This window comes from Lepus europaeus, chromosome 3 (assembly GCF_033115175.1).
Source record: "Lepus europaeus isolate LE1 chromosome 3, mLepTim1.pri, whole genome shotgun sequence".
NCBI classification, from domain to species: Eukaryota; Metazoa; Chordata; class Mammalia; order Lagomorpha; family Leporidae; genus Lepus; species Lepus europaeus.
Window position 1 is genome coordinate 47,351,794 of NC_084829.1, and position 24,976 is coordinate 47,376,769.

Here is a 24,976-nt window from a genome sequence, read left to right on the forward strand (position 1 = left end):
TTCTTTGGGGATTTCCTTTGGAAGACAGCTTTAACTTTGGGATTGTGATTACTTCTTTACTTCAATTTTCTCAACCTTTCTTATAGTTCCTATTCTCTATCCTGATTTTTGTGAACTGAAATCTGAACATTATCAAAGTGGGACAATGCCCTCCGAATTTGCAAAGGCAATGTGCTTATTTTAATTTTTATACTTCTTAAATACAGCTTATTACGGAAATAACAGAGATCTTAGAATTTCTACAACAGAATGGATAGGACATGTTTTATCATGTGTCGGATCATATGTCTTGACTAGTTAAAAATATGGCCCACTTCTTTTTGGCTTCTGCTCTTGAATTGAGCAATTTCTGTTATAAAATTACCAGATGCAACTTTTCTAGAAGTAATAACAACCAGATGGCAAAGCCTCACCTATAGGAGTGAGTGGGAATGGATACTTACAAGGTTGCTACTATGTGTTCAACACTGCTCTGCACTGTAGATTTCATTCAACAGACTAAAAAATTGGAAGTCCAGCCAAGTTATTTAATTTATCCAAAGTGCTATAAAAAGTAAATGGCTACATCGAGTTTCAGAAACCTAGGTCTGCCTGGTTCTGAAGGGCCAGGCAGTTTTACTGTTGGATTGGTTGTAAGCATTAAAAGACCGAATTTCTTGCAAAAGCACTAGGCACAGTAGTTGGTGTTCAACAAAAGTTGCTCTCACACACATCTGTACAGGAACTGGGTCTACGCAAACAGGACGGAATAAAGCTGGCTGAACTAAATTATACTTGTTCCTAACTCTAAGAAAGGCCCCGTGTGATTATAATAATCCCGTATCCTCTTTCATAGTGTTGCTAGAAAAAAAAAAATGCTTGCCAATATTTCAAATCGTGATGCTTTTACCTCCTGCCCTCTCTATCAGATAACAACGTAAATTGTATTTTCAAGAGAGAAAAGGGATTCCGAATGTTGTTTTCAGCCAAGGAGAATCAAGGAACCCAATAATTGATTCTCGTAAAAACAATTTATTTCTTGCCTAGGCTTCCTCCCCCCGCCCCGCCCCCGACAGAGAACAAATACAGCAAGGAACTCTGCAAGGTAAACTGCAGGGTGCCTGCAGCAGCTGGGCCGCCCTACAAGGTCGAAATCCAGCAGGTTCGGGCTCCCTGTCGCTACCTCTTTTCTTTAAATCTCCCAGGGGCCTGCTTCGATCAGAAAAGTAACACAGCGTCACCGCTGCGGAAAGTGGGGCACCCCAAGCTCACTCTGCCTATGGGCAAAAACCCTTTCCCGTACATCCGAGGCGGCAAACAGAACCACAGACACCCGCCGAGGCCCACGACCGCGGCTTCTCCAGATGGCTTCCTTATCTTGAACTCGCCGCACCTGCATGCGGGCGGCGCGCGACCCCCCGGCCGTGACGTCACCGCACCTGGCATCCGTCGGGACCCGAAGGGGGAGAGCGCGAAAGCGGCGGGGGCGGGGCAGGCAGGGAGTACCAAGGCGTTCTCGCGAGATTTGCCTCCTCCCCGGCCTCAGTCCCGATTTCCACCTCAGTCTGGGGTTCTGTTCTAGGGCTATAGCTGAGGGGCGGGTACCGAGGCAAGACGGGCACTCGGGGCCGGAGCCGGAGGCGGGGGCCAACCGACGGGTCCCACCTCCGCTGCGGGGAAGACAAGTGGTGGGAAAGCCGCCGTCTGGGCGGGCAGGGGCTGACCCTCCGGCCGCTGTGGCTTCGGCGGAAGCCAGACGTGAGGAATCGCGGCGGCTTCTCGCCTCACGGGCCGCGCTGAGGGGACTGGCCCGAGGGTGCTGCGGGCGGATGGAGACGCCTCCTCGTCCCGCCTGAGCTCAGCGGGGGAAGAGCGGAGCGCGGGGCCCGCCTCCTGCCGCAGGAGCGGCCGTGCGAGCCACAGGAGGAGGAGGAGGAGGAGGAGCGGCGGGCGCTGGGCTTCTCCCCGTGGGAGCCCCCAGCATGGGTAAGAGGCTGGGGGGGGGGGGGGCGCTTCCCGCCGTCCGTCGTCCATTTAGACTTTTCCCACCTCAAGAGGCAGTTCTCCTCCTCGAGTTTGCTGGGGAGACGACGGCGGTCGACCCGAGGCGAGTCTCTCCAACCCCTTCGCCCCTGCTCGCCCTACCTTCCACCTTGTTCTCGCGGCGAAATTGGTCGGAGGGCTCCGGGCACTTCCCCTGGCGCTCCACTCTCCGCCGCCTCCGCGGGTGACCGGAAAGGTGCGGGAAGGGAGGAGAGGGGCGCCGACCCCCTCTCCTCACTCTCCCAGCCTCAACCCCTTCCTTCCCTCCTCCCTGCTCTTCGAATGGGGGAGGGTGATCGAAAAACTTGGACTCGCACTTTCTACTTTTTTTCTTTGAGGCTTTGTATCGATTGGGCTTTTAAGGTATCTATATATTATAGATATAAATCTATAGTTTTTTTTTTTTTCTGGTCAGAAGAGACTTTTCAAAACCCCCTTGCTAAGGTTTGGAGATGCCTCAAGGATAGAGTTGGAGTGTTTCACTCCGGTTCTACCTAGGCAAGTGTGTTGGCACCTAAACATTCAGTCTCCTGTGGGACTGGGTTGGGGTTTGATAGGATTTCAGTACTGTACCCTTTGAGGAGCAGTTTCCTGTTTGGAGTTAGACTTCCTTGTTGGAGGAAAGCACAAGGCCTTATATGTTTGTTTTTGTTGTGTGTGTGTGTGTGTTTTCGATGCGTTTAGTGTTTTGTTGGAGAAAGAGTGCGTTGCCGCTTGGCTGAAAAGGAGTTCTGTTAAGTGGTAACAATTTTTTTGATAACAGAGTTCGGTGTGGACTTGGCACACACTGTCTCAGTCCTTTAAAATTAAGATCAATATGAAAGAGAATAGCTTTCTTTTAAAAAAAAATCAAATCGGTGCCACCATAATACAGAACGTGTTCTGTGAGAGTAAACCCAAGTTTGGTTTTGTGGAGTAAATCAGGAGGACACTATCTCTTTTTGCACTTGAGAAATGTTGCTGCTTCGTAACAACAAACCTTTACTGGAATTAATAATTCATGGAACTAACAGATGATTTGGTAGCAGGACAAATGCGGAGTACTGCTGATGTGGCATCCTCTGCCACACTTTGTTTGGTGGGGAATGCTTTGAGCATACTGTTTATAGACACTTGCCTGGCTGTTCTGTTTTCTTAGACTTTCTAATTTTGTGACCTATCCTCCTCCTCCCTGCTTTCACGTACCTTTTAGTTCCTGAACTCAAACAGTAAAATAAAACGTTTGCTATTTGGAACTTTAAAATAAATTCCTTTTTAATTGATCAGTTGAGTTTACAGGATAATTATGGGCTTATTCCTTTAAGCATGAAATTATAAAACCATTTTAACCTCTTTGGGTGAAAATCATACTAAGATTAAAAATACAATTCCTTTCTGTCTTAAATAGAATGGGAAACATAATTAAGCCTCTTTTGATGACTTAGGGTTATAATTTGTGTCCACTGTGATGCCCTGAGAATCTGTTGAATCTTATATAGGACTGTTGATCTAAATGCTAAATAACATATTCCTTTGCCTTTTACAATTATTTAAAATAAGTACTCTCTACCTCTTTATCTACTTTGCTATTTGATTTGCATGCTGATGGTTAGTGTCCATCACACTTTGTTCTCATTTTTCTAGAAGTGTGGAAATAAGATTCAGAATTGTTACTCTGCAGAGGGGAAGAATTAGCAGTCCTTGACTTAGTGAAGTCTTTTCTTGAGATAAGTAAATGAATACCAGTGCTTAACATTTCTGATACCTGTCTTGATTGTCTGAAGGCCTTTGCTTAGTGACATATTTGTTGTGTCTGGTTAGGTGAGTTTCCAGATAGTGTTGTTAAAGTTCATTAGTTTGTTCTCAACTTGACTACTTAGGATGTGTTTTCAAGGCCTGTTATTTTGGGGCATTTGTGCTGAATTTTTGAAAAGCATTTGTGAAGTATTTATGTATTTTAATTTGTTGGTAATATAATATTAAAAGTCTCAAGTTTATTTAAATGTGGTGTCTTCAATATAAATTTCATTTGCTTTTGTTGTCAACTATTATAATTTAAGATGCAGCCTAAAATATTTACATGATATTTTAATTTGTTACAAAATGAAAAAAATTTTCTTTGTTTTGAGATGGCTTGGTTGGATACTTATTAATATGGTGCCTACGTTTAGGCAGTACAGCTAGAGAGTTAAGAGCATGGACCCTGGAGCAGGTGTTGTGGTGCAGCAGTTTAAGCTGGGACCCCTGCATCCTTTGTTGGAGTGCCTGATTTGGGAGTCCTCATTACTCAGCACTCCACATTCAGTTTCCTGCTAATGTTCCAGGGAGGCAGCAAATGATAAATCAAGTGCTTGGATTCCTGCCATTCATGTGGGAGACTCAGAGAAGTTCCTGGCTCTGGGCTTTGGCCTGGCCTACCCCTTACGCAGGCATTTGGGGGCCTGAACCAGCAGATGGAAGATATTTCTCTCTTCCTCCCTCTGCCTTTCAAATCAATCTTAAAACAAACACACAAACTGGGCAGTACCTGATGTCTCACTAACATTGTGTCTGAGCAAGTTAGGTAACTTCTGGGTCCCTTCAGTTTCTTGATATATAAATGGAATAAAAATATCAGTCATGTAATAGATTGTTGGGAGAATTGAATGAGCTAATAGAATATTGCCAGTGTTGGTTGTTATTTCCATTTTCAAATGATTTCACTAATTCTTGTAATAACATGAAAAAAAAATCCTAAATTTTTAAAAACACTCTTTTTTTTATGTGAAAGGCAGAAAGAAAGGGATAAGGAGAGACAGATGAAAAGAGTTTGTACGTCTGTTGGTTCACTACCCAAATGCATACAACAACTAGAACTGGGCCAGGCTAAAGCCTGGAACCCCAAATTATTTGGGTTTCCAACTACTTGAGCCATCATCTGCTGCTTCCTAGGATGCATATTAGCAGGGTGATAGATTGGATACTCAAACCAGGCAATCTGACTTGGGATGTCTGCATGTCCACCTGTGTCTTGGCTGCTGTGCCAAATGCCCATCCTCTAATTCTCAGTTTTTGGCTTTTAAAGGACCAGTAAGATGAGATAATTTTATACTGTTGCAGAAGTTGAATTTTATGAAATATAACCTTATGTAGGAAGAATCTTTTTTTCAGTATTGGATGTCCTGTGAGAAACTCTTATTAGCTGATAAGTTTAATGGTTTAGGAAAGACTTCTAAATGGGAGGAATACTATTACAGACTTTGAATATTATGTTAAACTGATGTTTTCAGTTTCTGTGTTTGCTAAGTATGGAAGTATGACTTTTAAGGAATTTCAGGCATTCTGTGTGAAGGAATTGGGGAGAGCTTTAGGGAAATACAATACTTATTTTCTTGTTCCAAAAGTACAGATCTGCATTTTGGAGTGAGATAAGAAATCAGATGACCCAAATTGTTACTATATGTGAATTTTTATTGCTGAAAGAATACACAGTTTTCAAAAAGATTTTATTTATTGGGAAATAAAATTATAGACCAAGGGAGAGACAGATAAAGAGGTCTTTCATCTGCTGGTTCACTCCCTAAAAGGCCACAATGGCTGGAGCTGGTCCGATCCAAAGCCAGGAACCAGGAGCTACTTCTGGGTCTCCCAAATAGGTGTAGGGACCCAAGCTCTTTGGCCATCTTCCAGTGCTTTCCCAGGCCATAAGCAGAGACCTGTATTTGAAGAGGAGCAGCAGGGAAACACACCAGAGTCAATATGGATGCCTATAATTTGCTCCAAATGTGAAAGATTATACAATCCAAGCTACTGGTTTGGTTTTTGTTTTTGAAGGTTTCAGCTGGTTGAACCTTGTTTGATTTACCAAAAGCATATTTACTAGCTCTCTGCACTGAAAAGTTATTAAGCTAAACTGACACCTTGCTTAAGATGTTGATCTAGTGTCAAGCATGAGGATGTTACGTATACTTTCTTTCCTTGAACCTATTTATACTATATCAGTCCTTTCCAGTAGCTTGGATTGTATAATCTTTCACATTTTTTTGTGTCTGTTAAACTTTCCATCATGATTCTGCTTCTCAGTGCATTTGAAAAACAAATGACTAATCTGAGAACCTGAGTTCTGGTATCTATTTTAGTATTTTATCAGTGCCAGTTCAGGTTCTTATGATGATTCAATGTCTAGGTAATTTTAACAGAGTGACTGGGTAGCTTCTGATCACTCGGGATTTCTAGTAGAAAAAATTTTAAGGATGGTGATAGTAATAAACAGTACTAACATTAAAAGAAGGGTGTTATCTTTTCTCAAGGTAACATCATCAACAAAAGAAACAGCTGATGTGTTTGCCCTAATGTGAAGAATGTGATTGATGCCCTACCAGGCATTGGGGGATTTATGGTAAATGTGTTGGTGCCCCAAGTAATTTGGAGCAGTTTTAGGGATTGTCTGTATTATTTCAATCATCTGGGTAGTTTTTTTTTTTTTTTAACTTCTCATAACTGCTGGGTTCTGACACAGATGATCCTATCACTCCATCCCTCCAGTTTTTGATGCGTAAATAAATGTGTTGCATGGTTTATTGGTGTGATAAGAACACTGTCACTTAATAGAAGTAAAGCTTACCATATGGAATGGGCATTTGGTATGGCAGTTCAGATGCTGCTTGGCTTACCTGCTTCCCATATGGCACCTGGGTTTGAGTACTGGCTCTGCTTTTGATTTCAGCTTCCTGCTTGGGAGGCAGTAGGTATTGGCTCACATACTGGGTCCCTGCCACCCATATGAGAAACCTGGATTGAGGTAAGGATTCCTGACTTTTACTTTGCCCAGCCTTGGCTGTTTCAGGCCTTTAGGGAGTGAACCAGTGAGTGGAAGATCTCTCTCTTTCTCCACATTTCAAACAAATAACAACAAAAAAATCTTAACATGTGAATCGATTAGCAATATGAGCATGATAAGGAGTGTAGTTGTACTTTAGGGACATAGGTTCCCATGCCATAAATATTGAAATGTAATAGGAGAGGCATAAGGAAGATGGGAATGTAAATTGTTCCATTGGAAGGCAAATAGGATTTATTCATCTATCCTTAATTTGACCAGTGATGATGTAGTGATTACTTGACAGTAGCCAAGATGTAGCTTCCTCTATTCCTGGCAATGAGTCTTTAAAGTGAAGCAAATATCTTTGAGATACTTTTATTTGAAATTTTAAAACTGTTTTACCTTCCTAGTGACCTGTCAGTGTTCCAGTATTGAGGAGGCCTTAAGTAAAGTCAAGCATGACTTTGCTAACTATACAATGTCATTCCTAGAGTATGTATGATGATTATTGTAATAACTAAGTGCCAAAAATGTTTGGTATTCTAAATATAGAAGTTCATACATTTGTAACATTAAATTATATAGTGCTGGTTAAAGTAGACGATGTTTTTAGGAAACCTATTGAAAGTTGGTCTTTCAAATGTACTATTCAGCATGGATTTTCTTATCCTGTGTATTAGAAACGTTTTTTGTTGTTTATTTAGAAATCTGTTCTAAGATCAACATTTTTAAAAATTAATTAATTTTTAGGGGCCTCTAGTGCATCAGGTTAAGCCTCTGCTTGTGATTCTGGCATCCCATATAGGTGCTGGTTCGAGTTCTGGCTGCCCCACTTCCATTAATGCACCTGGGAAAGCAGTGGAAGGTGGCCCGCGTACTTGGGCCCATACCACCCACATGGAAGACTTAAAGGAAGCTCTAGGCTCCTGGCTTTGGCCTGGCCCAGCCCCATCTGTTGTTGCAGATGGAAGATGGATCTCTTCCTGTAACTCTGCCTATCAAATAAATATTTTGATAAATAAAGTAATTAATTGAATTTTTTAAAAGATTTATTCAATTTATTTGAAAGAGTTACAGAACAGAGAGGAAGAGACAGAGAGAATGTGGGTCTCCCACATTGCATGTCAGGGGTCCAACCATTTGGGCCATCTTTCACTGTTTTCCCAGGTGCATTAGCAGGAAGCTGCATTGGAAGTAGAGCAGCTAGAACAGAAACCTGTGCTCATGAGATACCTGCATCCCAGATGGCAACTTAGCCTGCTATGCGACAACGCTGGCCCAAGATCCAAGTTTATATTAGGGTTTAATTAAAATTCTTGTGCTGCTGTAGCAGATTGTACTCTAATGAGCATTTTGCTTTGCTGTTTTGGTGTGTGTGCTTACATGTGTGCATACAATATGTAATAATCCATTTTTATTTACCCATTATTAGATCTTACCAAACACATTTTAGGAAGCACTTCAAAAAATAATCTTAAATGATGAAAACAAAATTTTCAGAGTGAGTATCATATGGAAATAAAAAGGCTATCTTTCAGAACTCATAGTAACTCCTTTCCCACAAAATTATTCTAAATTCTTGCATCCTACAAAACTCAAGTAAACATGAAAACTCATAAAGTATAAGTAAAAAGTCCCTTGTTATGGTCTTCATTTCATGTGTAAATGACCTTAGTTGCCTTTAACTCATTGATGCTAGAGACCACATCTTATTTTTTTAAAAAAAGATTTATTTATTTATTTGAAACGCAGAGAGGCAGAGGCAGAGAGAGAGGTCATCCATCTGCTGGTTCACTCACCAGATGACTACAATGGCCGGAGCTGGTCCGATCCGAAAGCAGGAGCCAGGAGCTGCTTCTCCGGGGTCTCAGATGCTGGTGCAAGGGCCCAAGGACTTGGGCCATTTTCTCATTTCCCAGGCTATAGCAGAGAGCTGGATTTTAACTGGAGCAGCTGGGACTCGAACCAGCGCCCATGTGGGATGCCAGCACTGCAGGCAGCAGCATTACCTGCTACGCCACAGCACCAACCCTGACCACATCTTATTTTAAAAACCATTGTTAACACTCTTAATGACATTGGGAGCCTACCATGTGTCCACTAAGTCTGATTGAATAACCCTTATAGGGCCAATCTAACGAATAATATGAAATTTAATTGTGCTGAAATATGTCTAAATAAGACTAACATAATTTTGTCTAATGGAATTATCTTTTCAAATTGATGGATAAGATGTAACTTTTTTAAGGAATAAACTCTGTTCTGTGTGATTCATTGAAGCTCTCAAGTCTTTTTTAGTAGAGAGTATTTAATCTGGGATAGTAAGCATCTTGTCAAGTGGGTTTGCTGATTATCTACTCTTCCTCTGGGAATTGTCATTTCAGTTACAGGTAACAGGTATTCTTGATTCATCCTCCATATCCTGCCTTTTTCTTTTACCCATTTCTGTCATCCAGATTGCAGTTTCCTTTGTAATTTCTTTGTTGTTTATTTCTGACTCATACTGGTAGAATATAATTTCCAGAATGTAGTTTTTATCTTTAGATGTATCCCAAGCATATACACAGCAAGTACCTTCCAGTGGCAGCCACTCATATATTTGATACTTGTTTTCATACCATTGTATAAGCCTTATGTAATATTGTAAATTGCTTATACCCATCCCTGGGTTGGGGTCAAAATATGTAATGATCTTTCTATTGGAAGTACCTGGGAATGGATAACAGTTTTTGTTAGTTGTACAGTGCCAGAGAAAGAACAATACTATCTTAATTTTACAATATACTGCATTTGCTGGTGTTGTTTTATACAGTGAAGCAGCAGTTCTGCAACAAAATAGGAAACGATAAAATTTTATTAACTTCCTCATTAAAAAATACCAATTAAGTTAAAATTAACCAGTCTTTGAGATTGGTATTTTTTAAACTTTGGTTAACTTTTGTAGATATCTGTCACTTTTCAAATTTAGTAACATTAGAAGGAATGTAATAATGCCACTCTTAGGATCATTGGTTACTATCCTCACCCTGTCTTTTATGACCTTGTCTAAATATGATCAGAGTCGGCAAACTTGGAAGGCTTCCATAGCCTTGGCAACTCATGACGACAGCCTAGGGTGGTTACTGGCGCCATAAACTGGAGTGTCAATTTGTTGGGTCAACAACAGGAGCCACTGTGCACTTGCTCCTTATGTGGGATCTCTGTCCTTAATGTGCTGTACATTTTGATTTAATGCTATAACTAGTACTCAAACAGTATGTTTCTATGTGGGTGCAAACTGTTGAAACCTTTATACTAAATTGATCTTCTGTATATAAAGGGAATTGAAAATGAATCTTGATGCAAATGGAAGGGGAGAAGGAGCGGGAGAGGGGAGGGTTGCGGGTGGGAGGGAAGTTATGGGAGGGGGAAGCCATTGTAATCCATAAGCTGTACACTGGAAATTTATATTCATTAAATAAAAGTTAAAAAAAAGAAAAAAAAAAGAAGGAATGTAATACTATGTAAAATTTTCTTTATCAGATTTCTTTTTCTCTGGATATTTGGTAAGAATGTATCATGCTTTGCAAACTTTTGCTAATTAAAACAAAGAGGAAGAGTTGGTTTGTGTGTGATACTTTCACTATCATAAGAATGACCAACTTTCCTTTGTTAAAAAACATTAGGAAATGCTACTTATCAGTTTCATATTTAAATGTTTACTTTTGTTTACTTTCATCTACTTTAAAGACAGAGTGACAGAGATATCTTCCATCTTCTGGTTCACTCCCCAAATGACTGCAACATCCAGGACTTGGCCAAGCTGAAGCCAGGAGTCCAGAACCATCATCTGTTTCCTCCCAGATTGCATTAGTAGGAAGCTAGGTTGGAAGTAGAATAGCCGGAACTCAAACTGGCACTCTGATAAAAGAACTTTATATCCCAAGCAGCAGTTTAACCCTCTGAGTCACAACATACACCCCCTACCCACCCTGTTCTGTATTTGACAAACTTGAGAAAGTTGATGAGAAATTCTACTTTTATTAAAAGGAACTTAGGGGGCTAGCACTGTGACATAGTGGCTAAAGCTGCCACCTGCAGTGCCAGCGGTTCGAGTCCCGGCTGCTTCACTTCCAATCCAACTCTGCTATGACCTGGGAAAGCAGTGGAAGATGGCCCAAGTCCTTGGGCCCCTGCATCCGCATGAGACCCAGAAGAAGCTCTGAGCTCCTGGCTTCGGATCAGCGCAGCTCTGGCTATTGGGGCCATTTGGGGAGAGAACTAACGGGTGGAGGACCTCTCTGCCTCTGCCTCTCTGTAACTCTGAATTTCAAATAAATAAGTAAATCTTAAGAAAAAAAAAAAAAAGGACCTTAGACTTGATACTTTTATAAAGCTCAAAGGACTTCAGGGTTGATGCTGTGCGTTTTATTAGTATTTCAGCTAATTTATCTAGTATCTAACTTTAGGGAACTTAAATAATGAAATGTCATTAGTTTAGGACATTAAACAATGCCAATCAATTTTGCACTTCCCATTTATATTGAAGAATACATACTTAGTCCTATAAATAATACATGATGAAGCCTTTGGGCTTATATTAAAAAAATACTTAGTCCTGAGAACAAAATTTTATTTATATGTGTATATATTTGTTTATTGGAAAATAGGAAGTGGAACCATTAAAGCGTTTTTATCATTACTCTTTTTTTAGGCCATAAAGTATTTGATCTTTTCATGAAGTATATTTTTGTTAATTCTTGTGTAACATTTAAAAATTCTTATTTACCTTACTTGAAAGGTAGAGAGAAAAGAGAGACACAGATCTCCTATCCTTTCCATCCTTTCAGTCTGCATGTGTCTTTGTTGGTGAGATGTATTTCTTATAGGCAGCAAATAGGTAGATCTTGTTTTTTAATCCATTCAGCCAGGCCATCTTTTAATTGGAGTATTTAGGCTATTTGCATTCAAGTTTATTATTGATAAACAAAGACTTGGCCCTCCATTTTTCCATAAATATTTCTATTGTTTGCTTTGGATTTCCTTTGTAGTTTTACTGGGGGATTTTCTGCTTTCACATTCTTTTACAATAATGACTTTTTCTGTGTTTCTGTGTATCACATCCTTAAGTATCATTGTTAAGGCTGGATGAGTGATGACAAATTCTTTCAATTTCTGTTTGTTATGGAAAGTATTTTGCCTTCATTCCTAAATGGGAGCTTTGGAGGGTATACTATTCTAGGTTGATGATTTTCTTCTTTTAGGATTTGGACTATATCTCTCCATTCTCTCCTAGCCTGTAGGATTTCTGATGAGAAGTCAGCTGTGAGTCTAATTGGAAATCCTCTGAAAGTAATCTGGTGTTTCTTTCATACACATTTTAGAATCTTTTTTTGTTTTACTGTTGAAAGTTTGATTGAAGTATATGTCGTGAAGATCTTTTCTGCTCATGTCTATTAGGAATTCTGTGTGCGTTGTGTACTTAGACATCCCTTTCTTTCTCCAAATTAGGGAAATTTTCTGTACTTACTTCACTGAATAAGTCTTCTAATCAGTTCTCTCTTTCTACACCTTCAGGAACTCCTCAGATACTTGTTAAGTTGTTTGAGGGTACCCCATAAATCTCAAACATTGTTTTTAATTTTTCTTATTCTTTTTTTGTGTGAGAGATATTTTCAAAGATTTGTCTTTTTCTCTCAGATATTCTTTATTCTGTCTCATTAAGTCTGTTGTTAAGGCTTTCTTCTGTATTTTTTATTTGATATATTGAATTATTCCTTTCTAATACTTAAGTTTGATCTCTCTTCAAAATCTCAATTTCATGGGAAAATTTTCACTCCATGCCATGTAAGGGTTTCTTTAACTCATCAATTTGCTTTTGAGTAATACTATGATCCATCTTTTTAATTTCTTTTCAGGCATTTCATCAATTGCTTTGTCTCCACATTCTTATACTGAAGTGTTATTGTGTTCCTTTGAGTGATTCATGTTGTTGGCCTTATTCTTGTTTCTTGAGTTACTGTATTTATCTTTAGGCATTTGTGGAGAAAGTTGTTGGTTTTCCCCTCCTATGTATTTTTTTTAACTTTTATTTAGTAAATATAAATTTCCATAGTACAGTTTATGGATGACATTGGCTTCCCGCCCCATAACTTCCCTCCCACTCGCACCCCTCCCCTCTCCCACTCCCTCTCCCATTCCATTCACATCAAGATTCATTTTCAATTATCTTTATGTACAGAAGATCAGTTTAGTATATATTAAGATTTCATCAGTTTGCACCCACACAGAACATAAAGTGTAAAATACTGTTTCAGTACTAGTTATAGTATTACTTCACATTGAAAAACAGAGATCCTACATGAGGAGTAAGTGCACAGTGACTCCTGTTGCTGACTTAACAACATTGACACTCTTGTTTATGGTGTCAGTAATTTCCCTAGGCTCTTGTCATGAGTTGCCAAGGCTATGGAAGCCTTTTGAGTTAGCGGACATCGATCCTATTTAGACAAGGTCATAGTCAAAGTGGAAGTTCTCTCCTCCCTTCAGAGAAAGGTAACTCCTTCTTTGATGGCCCATTCTTTCTACTGGGGTCTCACTCACAGAGATCTTTCATTTAGGTGTTTTCTTGTGTGTGTGTGTGTGCCAGAGTGTCTTGGCTTTCCATGCCTAAAATACTCTCATGGGCTCTTCAGCCAGGTCTGAATGCCTTAAGGGCTGATTCTGAGGCCAGAGTGCTATTTAGGACATCTGACATTCTATGAGTCTGCCTTGTATCCCGCTTCCCATGTTGGATCATTCTTTCCTTTTAAATTCAGTTAGTATTAGCAGACACTAGTCTTGCTTATGTGATTCCTTTGACTCTTAGACCTATCAATGTGATCAATTGTGAACTGAAGATGATCACTTGGACTAGTGAGATGGCATTGGTACATGCCACCTTGATGGGATTGAATTGGAATCCCCTGGCACATTTCTAACTCTACCATTTGGGGCAAGTCAGCTTGAGCATGTCCCAAACTGTACATCTCCTCCCTCTCTTATTCCCACTCTTACATTTAACAGGGATCACTTTTCGGTTAAAATTTAAACACCTAAGAATAATTGTGTGTTAATTACAGAGTTCAACCAATAGTATTAAGTAGAACAACAACAACAAAAAATACTAAAAGGGATAAAGTATTAAGTTGTACATCAACAGTCAGGACAGGGCCGATCAAGTCACTGTTTCTCATAGTGTCCCTTTCACTTCAACAGGTTTCCTTTCTGGTGCTCGGTTAGTTGTCACTAATCAGGGAGAACATATGATATTTGTCCCTTTGGGACTGGTTTATTTCACTCAGCATGATGTGTCTCAGGTTCTTCCATTTTGTTGCAAATGACCGGATTTTTTTTTTAACTGCTGTATAGTATTCTATAGAGAACATGTCCCATAATTTCTTTATCTAGTCTGCTGTTGATGGGCATTTGGGTTGATTCCAGATCTTAGCTATTGTGCATTGAGCTGCAATAAACATTAAGGTGCAGACAGCTTTTTTGTTTGCCAACTTAATTTCCTTTGGGTAAATTCCAAGGAGTGGGAAGGCTGGGTTGTATGGTAGGATTATATTCAGGTTTCTGAGGAATCTTCAGATTGACTTCCACAGTGGCTTTGTTTGCATTCCCACCAGCAGTGGTTAGTGTCCCTTTTCCCCCACATCCTCTCCAGCATCTATTGTTGGTAGATTTCTGAATGTGAGCTATTCTCACTGGGGTGAGGTGAAACCTCATTGTGGTTTTGATTTGCATTTCCCTGATGGCTAGTGATCTTGAACATTTTTTCATGTGTCTGTTGGCCATTTGGGTTTCCTCTTTTGAAAAATGTCTATTGAGGTCCTTGGCCCATCTCTTGAGTGGGTTGTTTGTTTTGTTGTTGTGGAATTTCTTGATCTCTTTGTAGATTCTGGTTATTAATACTTTTTTTGTTGCATAGTTTGCAAGTATTTTTTTCCCATTCTGTTGGTTGCCTCTTCACTTTCCTGTTTCTTTTGAAGTACAGAAACTTCTCAATTTGATGCAATCCCAATAGTTAATTTTGGCTTTGACTGCCTGTGCTTCCGGGGTCTTTTCCAAGAAGTCTTTGCCGGTACCTCTATCTTGCAGGGTTTCTCCAATGTTCTCTAATAATTTGATGGTGTCGGGTCGTAGATTTAGGTCTTTAATCCATATTGAGTGGATTTTTGCGTAAGGTGTAAGGTAGGGGTCTTGCTTCATGCTTCTGCACGTGGAAATCCAGTTTTCTCAGCACCATTTGTTGAATAGGCTGTCCTTGCTCCAGGGATTGGTTTTGGATCGTTGATCAAATATAAGTTGGCTGTAGATGTTTGGATTGATTTCTGGTGTTTCTATTCTGTTCCATTGGTCTATCCATCTGTTTCTTTGCCAGTACCATGCTGGTTTTTTTTTTTTTTTTTGACAGGCAGAGTGGACAGTGAGAGAGAGAGACAGAGAGAAAGAGAGAAAGGTCTTCCTTTGCCGTTAGTTCACCCTCCAATGGCCGCCATGGCCAGTGCACGGCGCTGAACCGAAGGCAGGAGCCAGGTGCTTCTCCTGGTCTCCCATGGGGTGCAGGGCCCAAGCACTTGGGCCATCCTCCACTGCACTCCCGGGCCACAGCAGAGAGCTGGACTGGAAGAGGGGCAACTGGAACAGAATCCGGCGCCCCGACTGGGACTAGAACCTGGTGTGCCAGTGCTGCTAGGCGGAGGATTATCCTGTTGAGCCACAGCACCGGCCACCATGCTGTTTTGTTAACAACTGCCCTGTAGTATGTCCTGGAATCTGGTATTGTAATGCCTCTGGCTTTGTTTTTGTTGTACAAGATTGCTTTAGCTATTCGAGGTCTCCTGTGTCTCCATATGAATTTCAGCATCATTTTTTCCAGCGCTGAGAAGAATGTCTTCGGTATTTTGATTGGTATCACATTGAATCTGTAAGTTGCTTTTGGGAGAATGGACATTTTGATGATATTGATTCTTCCCATCCATGAGCATGGAAGATTTTTCCATTTTTTGGTATCCTCTTCTATTTCTTTCTTTAAGATTTTGTAATTCTCATCGTAGAGATCTTTAACGTCCTTGGTTAAGTTTATTCCAAGGTATTTGATTGTTTTTGTGGCTATTGTGAATGGGATTGATCTTAGAAGTTCTTTCTCAGCTGTGGCATTGCCTGTGTATACAAAGGCTGTTGATTTTTGTGCATTGATTTTATATCCTGCTACTTTGCCAAACTCTTCTATGAGTTCCAATAGTCTCTTAGTAGAGTTCTTTGGATCCCCTTAGTAAAGAATCATATCATCTGCAATGAGGCATAGTTTCATTTCTTCCTTCCCAATTTGTATCCCTTTAATTTCTTTTTCTTGCCTAATAGCTATGGCTCACACTTCCAGAATTATATTGAATAGCAGTGGTAAGAGTGGGCATCCCTGTCTGGTACCTGTTTGAACAATCCTCTGTGGCTTAGTGGAATGTCAGTCTTTGGTCTTTCAGTGAATACCCTTAGGCATGTGCTGCGTGTGGTCAGGGAGCTCTGGTCAGTGCTCCAAGGTGGGGCAAATATCCAGGATAACACCCCGTGTTGGACATGGTGGATCTGTATTGTCAGCAGCAGTAGCAATGGGGAGAATATGATCACCTCTGTTGGCATAATCACACCCTCACTTCCTCTCAAGGTGTTCATTGCTTGGGATTTGCCCACAGTGGGTGCATCACTCACCAGGCTGCTGCATGAACTGCAAAAAGGATTTTTAGAGTCCTCAGTGTGAGCACAGATCCTGCTGCAGTGACCCACCTTAACGAGTCAGGGAGCTCTAAGCCTCTGGTGCCAGACATAGTGGTTGTCCAGAGACCCAGCTACACCCTCTGCCCTTTTGTGCAGTCACAGAATTCCCACAGTCTCAGCACACAATGCTCCCACAGTCCCAGGTTGCAGAGGATCCATTCCACTCTGATAGCCCATCCCCATCCATGGAGAGAACAGAGAGGTTCCTGGAGCCAGCTGCCTGTGGGTGGTCTGCCTTGGCAGTTTGAGCCTTTTAGCCTGTGATATGTTTAGAGGCTAGGGGCTCTTCACAGTCCTATGTGAGTGCCCAGCCCCCTGTGAACCTCCTCAGCCAGACTCAAAGTCTGTGGGCACCTTGTTGGGGTATGGAGAGAAAGAAACGTGGTTTTTTTTTTTTTTTTTTTAATTTCCTGGGTTGGGCAAGTATTGTGCCCACTGTTAGGGCTCCAGGCCAGACTCAAAGACAGTGTGATCCACAAGGCTCTTCAGGCAATATCACCAGTGGTACAGGCTGCTGCAGTCTCCTTTCACCTTGTTCTCCAAAGTTGGTGTATCCTCTGGCTCTCAGCTGTGGGGTTCGCGTGTAGTATTCATGCTCATTGCTGCACGTCCACACCTTCCCTACTGAGCTCTGGCATCCCTCTTCTGTAGAATTTCCTTTGCAGATTTCTCTCCAACTCTCCTCTGGGAATGCACTTCCACCGTTTCCCTGCTATTTTCCCCTCACCTATAAGTACATCTTTTCCCTATTCAGATATCTTGCAATCTCCATTTTTATTTTTTATTTTATTTTTTTAAAGAATTTATGTATTTGAAAGAACTACAGAGAGAGAGGGAGAGACAGCTTTTCCATCCACTTGCTCATTCACCAGATGGCTGCAACAGGTAGAGCTGGTGCCAGGCTGAAGACATGAGTCAGGAGCCTCCTTCAGGTCTCATGAAGGTAGCAGAGGTCCAAGCACCTGAACCATCCTCCACTGTGTCTCCCAGGCTACCAGCAGAGAGCTGGGCAGAAAGTAGAGCTGCCAGGTCTCAAACCAGTACCCACATGGGATGCTAGTGTTGCAGACAGTGGCTTCACTTGCTAAACCACAACTCTGGTCCCCAGGATCTTTCTGAACTATTCTCAATGGAAATCTAGTAGGGTTCTTCTAGGTAAAACCCACAAAAGTGTGAGGACCCCCCCCCCCCAAAGATTATGATTCTCAGTAGTTTCTTACTCCTATGCTGTCCACACTTAGACTCCAGTAGTTCATTGAAATTACTCATTAAGGATTTGTACTAGAATGAAATTTTATCGTCAAAAATGTCTAAATCCTAACCTGTGAAACCTGTGTGACATTAGAAGTAGAATCTTCATCAATTAAGGATTTTGAAAATAATTTCTTTTTTTTTTTTTTTTGACAGGCAGAGTGGACAGTGAGAGAGAGACAGAGAGAAAGGTCTTCCTTTGCCGTTGGTTCACCCTCCAATGGCCGCCGCGGTAGCGCGCTGCGGCCGGTGCACCGCGCTGTTCCGATGGCAGGAGCCCTGGTCTCCCATGGGGTGCAGAGCCCAAACACTTGGGCTATCCTCCACTGCACTCCCTGGCCACAGCAGAGAGCTGGCCTGGAAGAGGGGCAACCGGGACAGGATCGGTGCCCCGACCGGGACTAGAACCCGGTGTGCCGGCGCCGCAAGGCGGAGGATTAGCCTGTTGAGCCACGGCGCCGGCCGAAAATAATTTCTTTTTAAAGATTTACTTTGTATTTATTTGAAAGGCAAAGTAACAGAGGGAGAGGTAGAGGTAGAAATCTTCCATCTGCTGGTTCACTCCTCAAATGGGAGCAAAAATGGCCAGAGCTGGGCCAGGCTGAAGCTAGGAACCAGGAGCTTCTCCCTGGTCTCCCAAATAGGTGCAGGGTCCCAAGCACTTGGACCATAGTCTGCTGCTTTTCCAGGTGCATTAGTAGAGAACTGGATTGAAAATGGAGCATCCAGGACTCTGACTGCTGCCCCTATGGGTTGCCAGCATTGCAGTGGCTTTACCTGCTATACCACAATGCCAGCCTTGTAAATAAATCTTATATATAAAAAAAAAAGTTAGTGATGATATGTTAGAGTAGCCTTAGAAAACTTGTACATTGGCCGGCGCCGTGGCTCAACAGGCTAATCCTCCGCCTTGCGGCGCCGGCACACCGGGTTCTAGTCCCGGTCAGGGCACCGATCCTGTCCCGGTTGCTCCTCTTCCAGGCCAGCTCTCTGCTGTGGCCCCGGAGTGCAGTGGAGGATGGCCCAAGTGCTTGGGCTCTGCACCCCATGGGAGACCAGGAGAAGCACCTGGCTCCTGCCATCGGAACAGCACAGTGCGCCGGCTGCAGCGCGCTACCGCGGCGGCCATTGGAGGGTGAACCAACGGCAAAAGGAAGACCTTTCTCTCTGTCTCTCTCTCACTGTCCACTCTGCCTGTCAAAAAAAAAAAAAAAAAAAAAGAAAAAAAAGAAAACTTGTACATTATTTCCACCAGTTAATGGCTCTGGCCATTTCTGTCTTAGGTGTGTAGATGTGTAGATCTTTGCTGTGACTCTCTGATTTTGACTTTCTCCTTATCTTGAGGTAGCAGTTCCCTTGTATCCTTAATTCTGCTGGGCCCAAGGAAAGTCATTCATTTTCAGTTGGTTTAGTTTTTTTTATTGTTGTAAGGGCAGGCATGATGGTTTTCAAGCTTTTTACATGTTGAAGTTGAAATTATGAGTTGAATTTTTTAAATTTTTTTTTCCTGGGGCCGGTGCTGTGGTGCAGTGGGTTAACACCCTGGCCTGAAGCACCGGCATCCTATATGGGTGCTGGTTCTAGATCTGGCTACTCCACTTCCCATCCAGCTCTCTGCTATGGCCTGGGAAAGCAGTAGAGGATGGACCCAAGTCCTTGCACTTCAGCACCTGCATGGGAGACCCGGAGCAGGCTCCTGGCTCCTGGCTCCTGTCTCTGGATCGGCGCAGCTCCATCCATTGTGGCCAACTGGGGAGTGAACTGTTAGATGGAAGATCTCTCTGTCTCTCTCTGCCTCTCCTCTCTGTGTAATTCTGACTTTCAAATAAATCTTTAAAATTTTTTTTTTCCTTTCCACAGTCTTTGAAATTTTGTGCTTGTTTCTTTTATATTTGTTATTACCACATACACTCTTTTTTTTCTTTAAATAATTTACAGGTTGAACATAATTTCAAGATCTTTTTTTTTTTTTTTAATATTTATTTATTTGAAAGGTAGAGTTACAGATGGAGAATGAGAGACAGAGAGAAAGGTCTTCCATCTGCTTTCACTCCCCAAATGGCTTCAATGGCTGGAGCTGGGCCAGTCCAAAGCCAGGAACCAGTAGCTTCTTCCAGGTCTCCCAAGCACTTGGGCCATCTTCCATTGCTTTTCCAGGCCATAGCAGAGAGCTGAATTGTTACCAGCCAGGACAGGAACCAGTGCCCATATGCACCACAGCCTTTGCCCCTCCTTTATGTTTTTATTGTTTTAATCATTCAGTATTTCTATATGCTTACCACTTCTTTTGCTTTCCTTTCCTTTCTATATTTTTGACACTTTTCATAATTGGATCTTTTTCTTTGTTCTTTTCAGAGAACTTATTTCAGTTTCTTTTAGTGCACCAAACTACCCATTCTAGTTTATCAGAGGTATCTTTATTTTTTCTTCCTTTATAAGGATGTTTTCTCAGTGTAGAGAGTTTATGATTTGTAGTTATTCTCTCCCTGTACGTTTAAGGTACAAATCTGTTGCCTTTGACTTCCATTGTTGCTGCTGAGAGGTGAGTTTAGTCTAAGTGTCACTTCTTTGATATCTGTTTTTGTTTTGATCTTTCTGGAAAAGATATATTTTTTCCTTTGAGTTACTGATTTTTTTTTTTTTTTTTTTTTTGACAGGCAGAGTGGATAGTGAGAGAGAGAGAAAGGTCTTCCTTTTTGCCATTGGTTCACCCTCCAATGGCCGCTGCGGCCAGCACATCTCGCTGATCCAAAGCCAGGAGGCAGGTGTTTCTCCTGGTCTCCCATGCGGGTGCAGGGCCCAAGGACTTGGGCCATCCTCCACTGCCTTCCCGGCCATAGCAGAGAGCTGGCCTGGAAGAGGGGCAACTGGGATAGAATCCGGTGCCCCAACCAGGACTAGAACCCGGTGTGCCGGCACCGCAAGGCGGAGGATTATCCTGTTAAGCCACGGCGCCGGCCCGAGTTATTGACTTTTTGCAATTTATTTTACTGTATTTGATTTGTAAGTTTCCTTTTGTTCCATTTGGAATTGCTTGGACTTTTTTGAGTGTGGATTGATTTTTTTGTCAGTTTGTAAATTTATAGTCATTAACTTTTCAGATATTCACTTTCATCTTCTGGGGCTGCAGTTAAACATGTTAGACTATTTTAGTGTATCTTCTATCTCTCGGATGTCTTTTATGTATTTTTCTATATTTTCATATTTTGGTTTCTTTTTGCTTAGTTTCAGTTAACCTAGCATTTCTTTAATTGCAGCTATTTCTTTTTAAAAAATTTATTTTATTTATTTGAAAGGCAGAGAGATAGAAGGAGCTCAGTGGGACAGAGATAGAAAAGAGGGAGCTCAGTGGGACAGAGATAGAAAAGAGGGAAACGGAGGGAGGGAGAGCTTTTCCATCTGCCAAGTCGTTCCCCAAGTGCCTGCAATAGCTGCTACTGGGCCAGGCTGACAACCAGGAGCCAGAAACTCAATCTGGGTCTTTTGTGTAGATGTCAGGGACCCCAGTACTTAGACCATCACCTACTGTCTGCCAGGTTGAACGTTAACTGGAAACTAGAATTGGGAGCAGAACTGGGACTTGAAGCCAGGTGTTTCAACCTGAGGTGCAGACATCCTAAATGGCATCTTAACAACTGAGCCAAACACCCCACCTCATCAACTGTTTCTAATATGGTTTTACACTTATTCATCGAATTCCTATTTTTTGGTTATTGTATTTTTCAGGTCTATAATACCAGTGTGGTTCTTTGTAGTTTGCTGTCTCATTGCCTACAATTTTCAGTTCTGTGTCAGTTTCAAACTGAACCTTCATATCTGTACAAATAGTAAATTTTACAGTTTTAAAGTTTGTTTCTGATGAATCCAATATCTGTAGTTCATTGACATATTTCTGTTATTTCTTATTTCCCTAAGTACTTACGTGTAATGTTTTGTTACTTCATGTACCTGGTTACTTTTGCTTGTTGTTAATTTAAAAATATTTCTTGGAATGGATGTTTTGCCTAGTAGTAAAGATGCTGGTTCAGATTCCTGTATATCACATTGGAGGTCCTGGGTTTGATTTTTTTTTTTTTTTAAGATTTATTTTATTTATTTGAAAGAGTTACAGAGAGACGTAGAGATGGAGAGGTCTTCCACCTGCTAGTTCACTCCCCAGATGGCCGCAATGGCCGGAGCTGCGCCGATCCAAAGCCAGGAGCTTCTTCTGGGTCTCCCATGTGGTTGTAGGTGCCCAAGGACTTGGGCCGTCTTCTACTGCTTTACCAGGCCATAGCAGAGAGCTGGATCAGAAATGGAGCAGCTGGGACTAGAACCAGTGCCCATGTGGGATGCTGGCGCTTCAGGTCAGGGCCTTAACCTGCTGTACCACAGTGCCAGCCCCTGGGTTTGATACTTGACTCTGGCTCCTGACTCCTGCTTCCTGCTATTTTTTTTTTTTAAAGATTTATTTATTTATTTTGAAAGATTTAACAGAGAGAGTGAGAGACAGAGATCTTCCATCCACTGATGCACTCCAAGATGGCCTCAATGGCTAGTACTGGGCCAGAATGAAGCCAGAAGCCAGGAGCTTCATCCAAGTTTCCCCTCTGGTTGGCAGGGTCTCAAATATTTGGACAGTTTTCTGCTGCTTTTCCCAGGCTGTTAGCAGGGATTTGGATCAGAATTGGAACAGCGGTGATAGGATCCCATATGGGATGTTAGTGTTGCAGGTAGTGACTGTATCCGCTATGTCACAATGCGAGCTCCCTGCTTCCTGCTATTGTAGATTCTGAAAAGCAGTGCTGATCACTCAAGTAATTGGGTTCTTGCAGAAGTCCTGGATTGTGTTCCTGTTCCCCTACTTTGACACCTGCTCAGCCCTGGCTCTTGTGAGCATTGGGGAACGAAACCAATCTCGCCTGCTCTCTGTCATACATACATACATACATACACTAAAAAAAAAAAAAAAAAAAAAAAAAAGATTCTTGATATAGTTTTAAACCTAGAATTTTGTCTTCCAGAGAAGTTTTTAGTTATTTCTCCTCTTAGACCGATCCACTTTCAAGGATTCATGTGTCTGGAGTTGTCTAAGTAACTTCTGGGCTACTGTGTTTGGGTACAGTTATTTAGGGTACTTTCCCAAGTTGCATATGACTTATCAGAGATACTTATCAGAGATACACTAGAATGACAAAGCAGTGAAAGTACAGTTTAACCTCTTAGTTATGTCTTTAGGATTGACAGATACTGCCCAGGACAAAAATGACCTCAGTATGTGCTTGAGTCTCTGGGCTACAGTCTTCATCAGAATATTGTAATACTAGTTTAGTTTTAGTTTAGAGAATTGGTTTTCATATTCCATCTAGCTTTCTTAGTTCTTTCCTGATAGAGTTGATCCAGAATATCTATTACTTTAAGTCTGGATGACTTGTTTTTAACTCTTATTTTTCCTACAAAGCACACAAATGTTAAAACATATGAGTATTTCTTACCCAAAATGCATGGGACTGAAAGTATTTCGGAGTTTGAGTTATTTTTGATTTTTGGGTTAGGGTTGCTCAGCCTGTATTTGACTAGCCTGGGTTGCTTTCTGCACACTTTAAAACTCAATTGAGGCCGGCGCCGTGGCTCAACAGGCTAATCCTCCGCCTTGCGGTGCCGGCACACCGGGTTCTAGTCCCAGTTGGGGCGCCAGATTCTGTCCCGGTTACCCCTCTTCCAGGCCAGCTCTCTGCTATGGCCGGGAAGGCAGTGGAGGATGGCCCAAGTCCTTGGGCCCTGCACCCGCATGGGAGACCAAGAGAAACACCTGCCTCCTGGCTTTGGATCAGCGAGATGTGCTGGCCGCAGCGGCCATTGGAGGGTGAACCAACGGCAAAAAGGAAGAGCTTTCTCTCTCTCTCTCTTTCTCTCTCACTATCCACTCTGCCTGTCTAAAAAAAAAAAAAAAAAAAAAACAAATTCAATTGAGGGCTGGCGCTGTGGCTCACTTGGTTAATCGTCCACCTGCAGCTCTGGCATCCCATATGGGTCACGGTTGCTCCTCTTCTACTTCAGCTCTCTGCTGTGGCCTGGGAAGGCAGTGGAGGATGGCCCAAGTGCTTGGGCTCCTGCACCAACATGGGAAACCAGGAGGAAGCACCTGGCTCCTGGCTCCTGATTGGTATAGCTCTGGCCATAGCAGTCATTTGGGGGTAAACCAACGGAAGGAAGACCTTTGTCTCTGTCTCTCTCTCTCACTGTCTAACTCTGCCTGTGAAATTAAAAAAAAAAAAGAAAAAAACAAACTCAATTGAGGTATCAGCGTTATGGCGCAGAGGGCCAAACCACTGCTTGTGATGTTGGCATCCCTTATCAGAGTGCTGGGTCAATTTTTTTTTTTTATTAAACTTTTATTTAATGAATATAAATTTCCAAAGTATAGCTTATGGGTTACAATGGTTTCCCCCCTCCCATAACTTCCCTCCCGCCCGCAACCCTCCCCCCTCCCGCTCCCCCTCCCCTTCCATTCATGTAAAGATTCATTTTCAATTCTCTTTGTATACAGAAGATCAGTTTAGTATATACTAGGTAAAGATTTCAACATTTTGCCCATATAGCAACATCAAGTGAAAAAACTACCATTGGATTACTAATTATAGCATTAAATAGCAATGTACAGCACATTAAAGACAGAGATCCTACATAATTTTTTTTTTCAAAATAATTAATTTTCTATGCCATTTCCATTTTAACACCAGGTTGTTTTGTTTTGTTTTGTTTTTTCATTTCCAATTCTCTTTATATACAGAAGATCACTTCAGTATATAATTAGCAAAGACCTCATCAGTCTGCGCCCACACAGAAACGCAAAGTATAAAAATACTGTTTCAGTACCAGTCCTAGCATCACTTGGCTTTAGACGACACATTAGGGACAGATCCCGCATGGGGTGTAAGTACACAGTGACTCCTGTTGCTGACTTAACAATTTGACACTCCTGTTCATGGCGTCAGTAATCTCCCTGGGCTCTAGTCATGAGTTGCCAGGGCTATGGAAGCCTTTAGAGTTCACTGACTTTGATATTGTTCCGATAGGGTCATAGTCAAAGTGGAGGTTCTCTCCTCCCTTCGGAGAAGGGTACCTCCTTCTTTGAAGGCCCCG

The 24,976-nt window shown here is 41.8% G+C and overlaps 1 protein-coding gene across 1 annotated transcript in view; it reads left to right on the forward strand.

Moving 5' to 3' along the window:
- Window positions 1-1,860: 1,860 nt before the first annotated feature.
- CD2AP (CD2 associated protein) overlaps window positions 1,861-24,976 on the forward strand; it is a 144,491-nt gene continuing 121,375 nt past the window's right edge. The window contains exon 1 of the mRNA XM_062186244.1: window positions 1,861-1,965. Coding sequence (XP_062042228.1) covers window positions 1,962-1,965 — 4 coding nt within the window. The 5' untranslated portion in view covers window positions 1,861-1,961. The remainder of the gene's footprint in view (window positions 1,966-24,976) is intronic.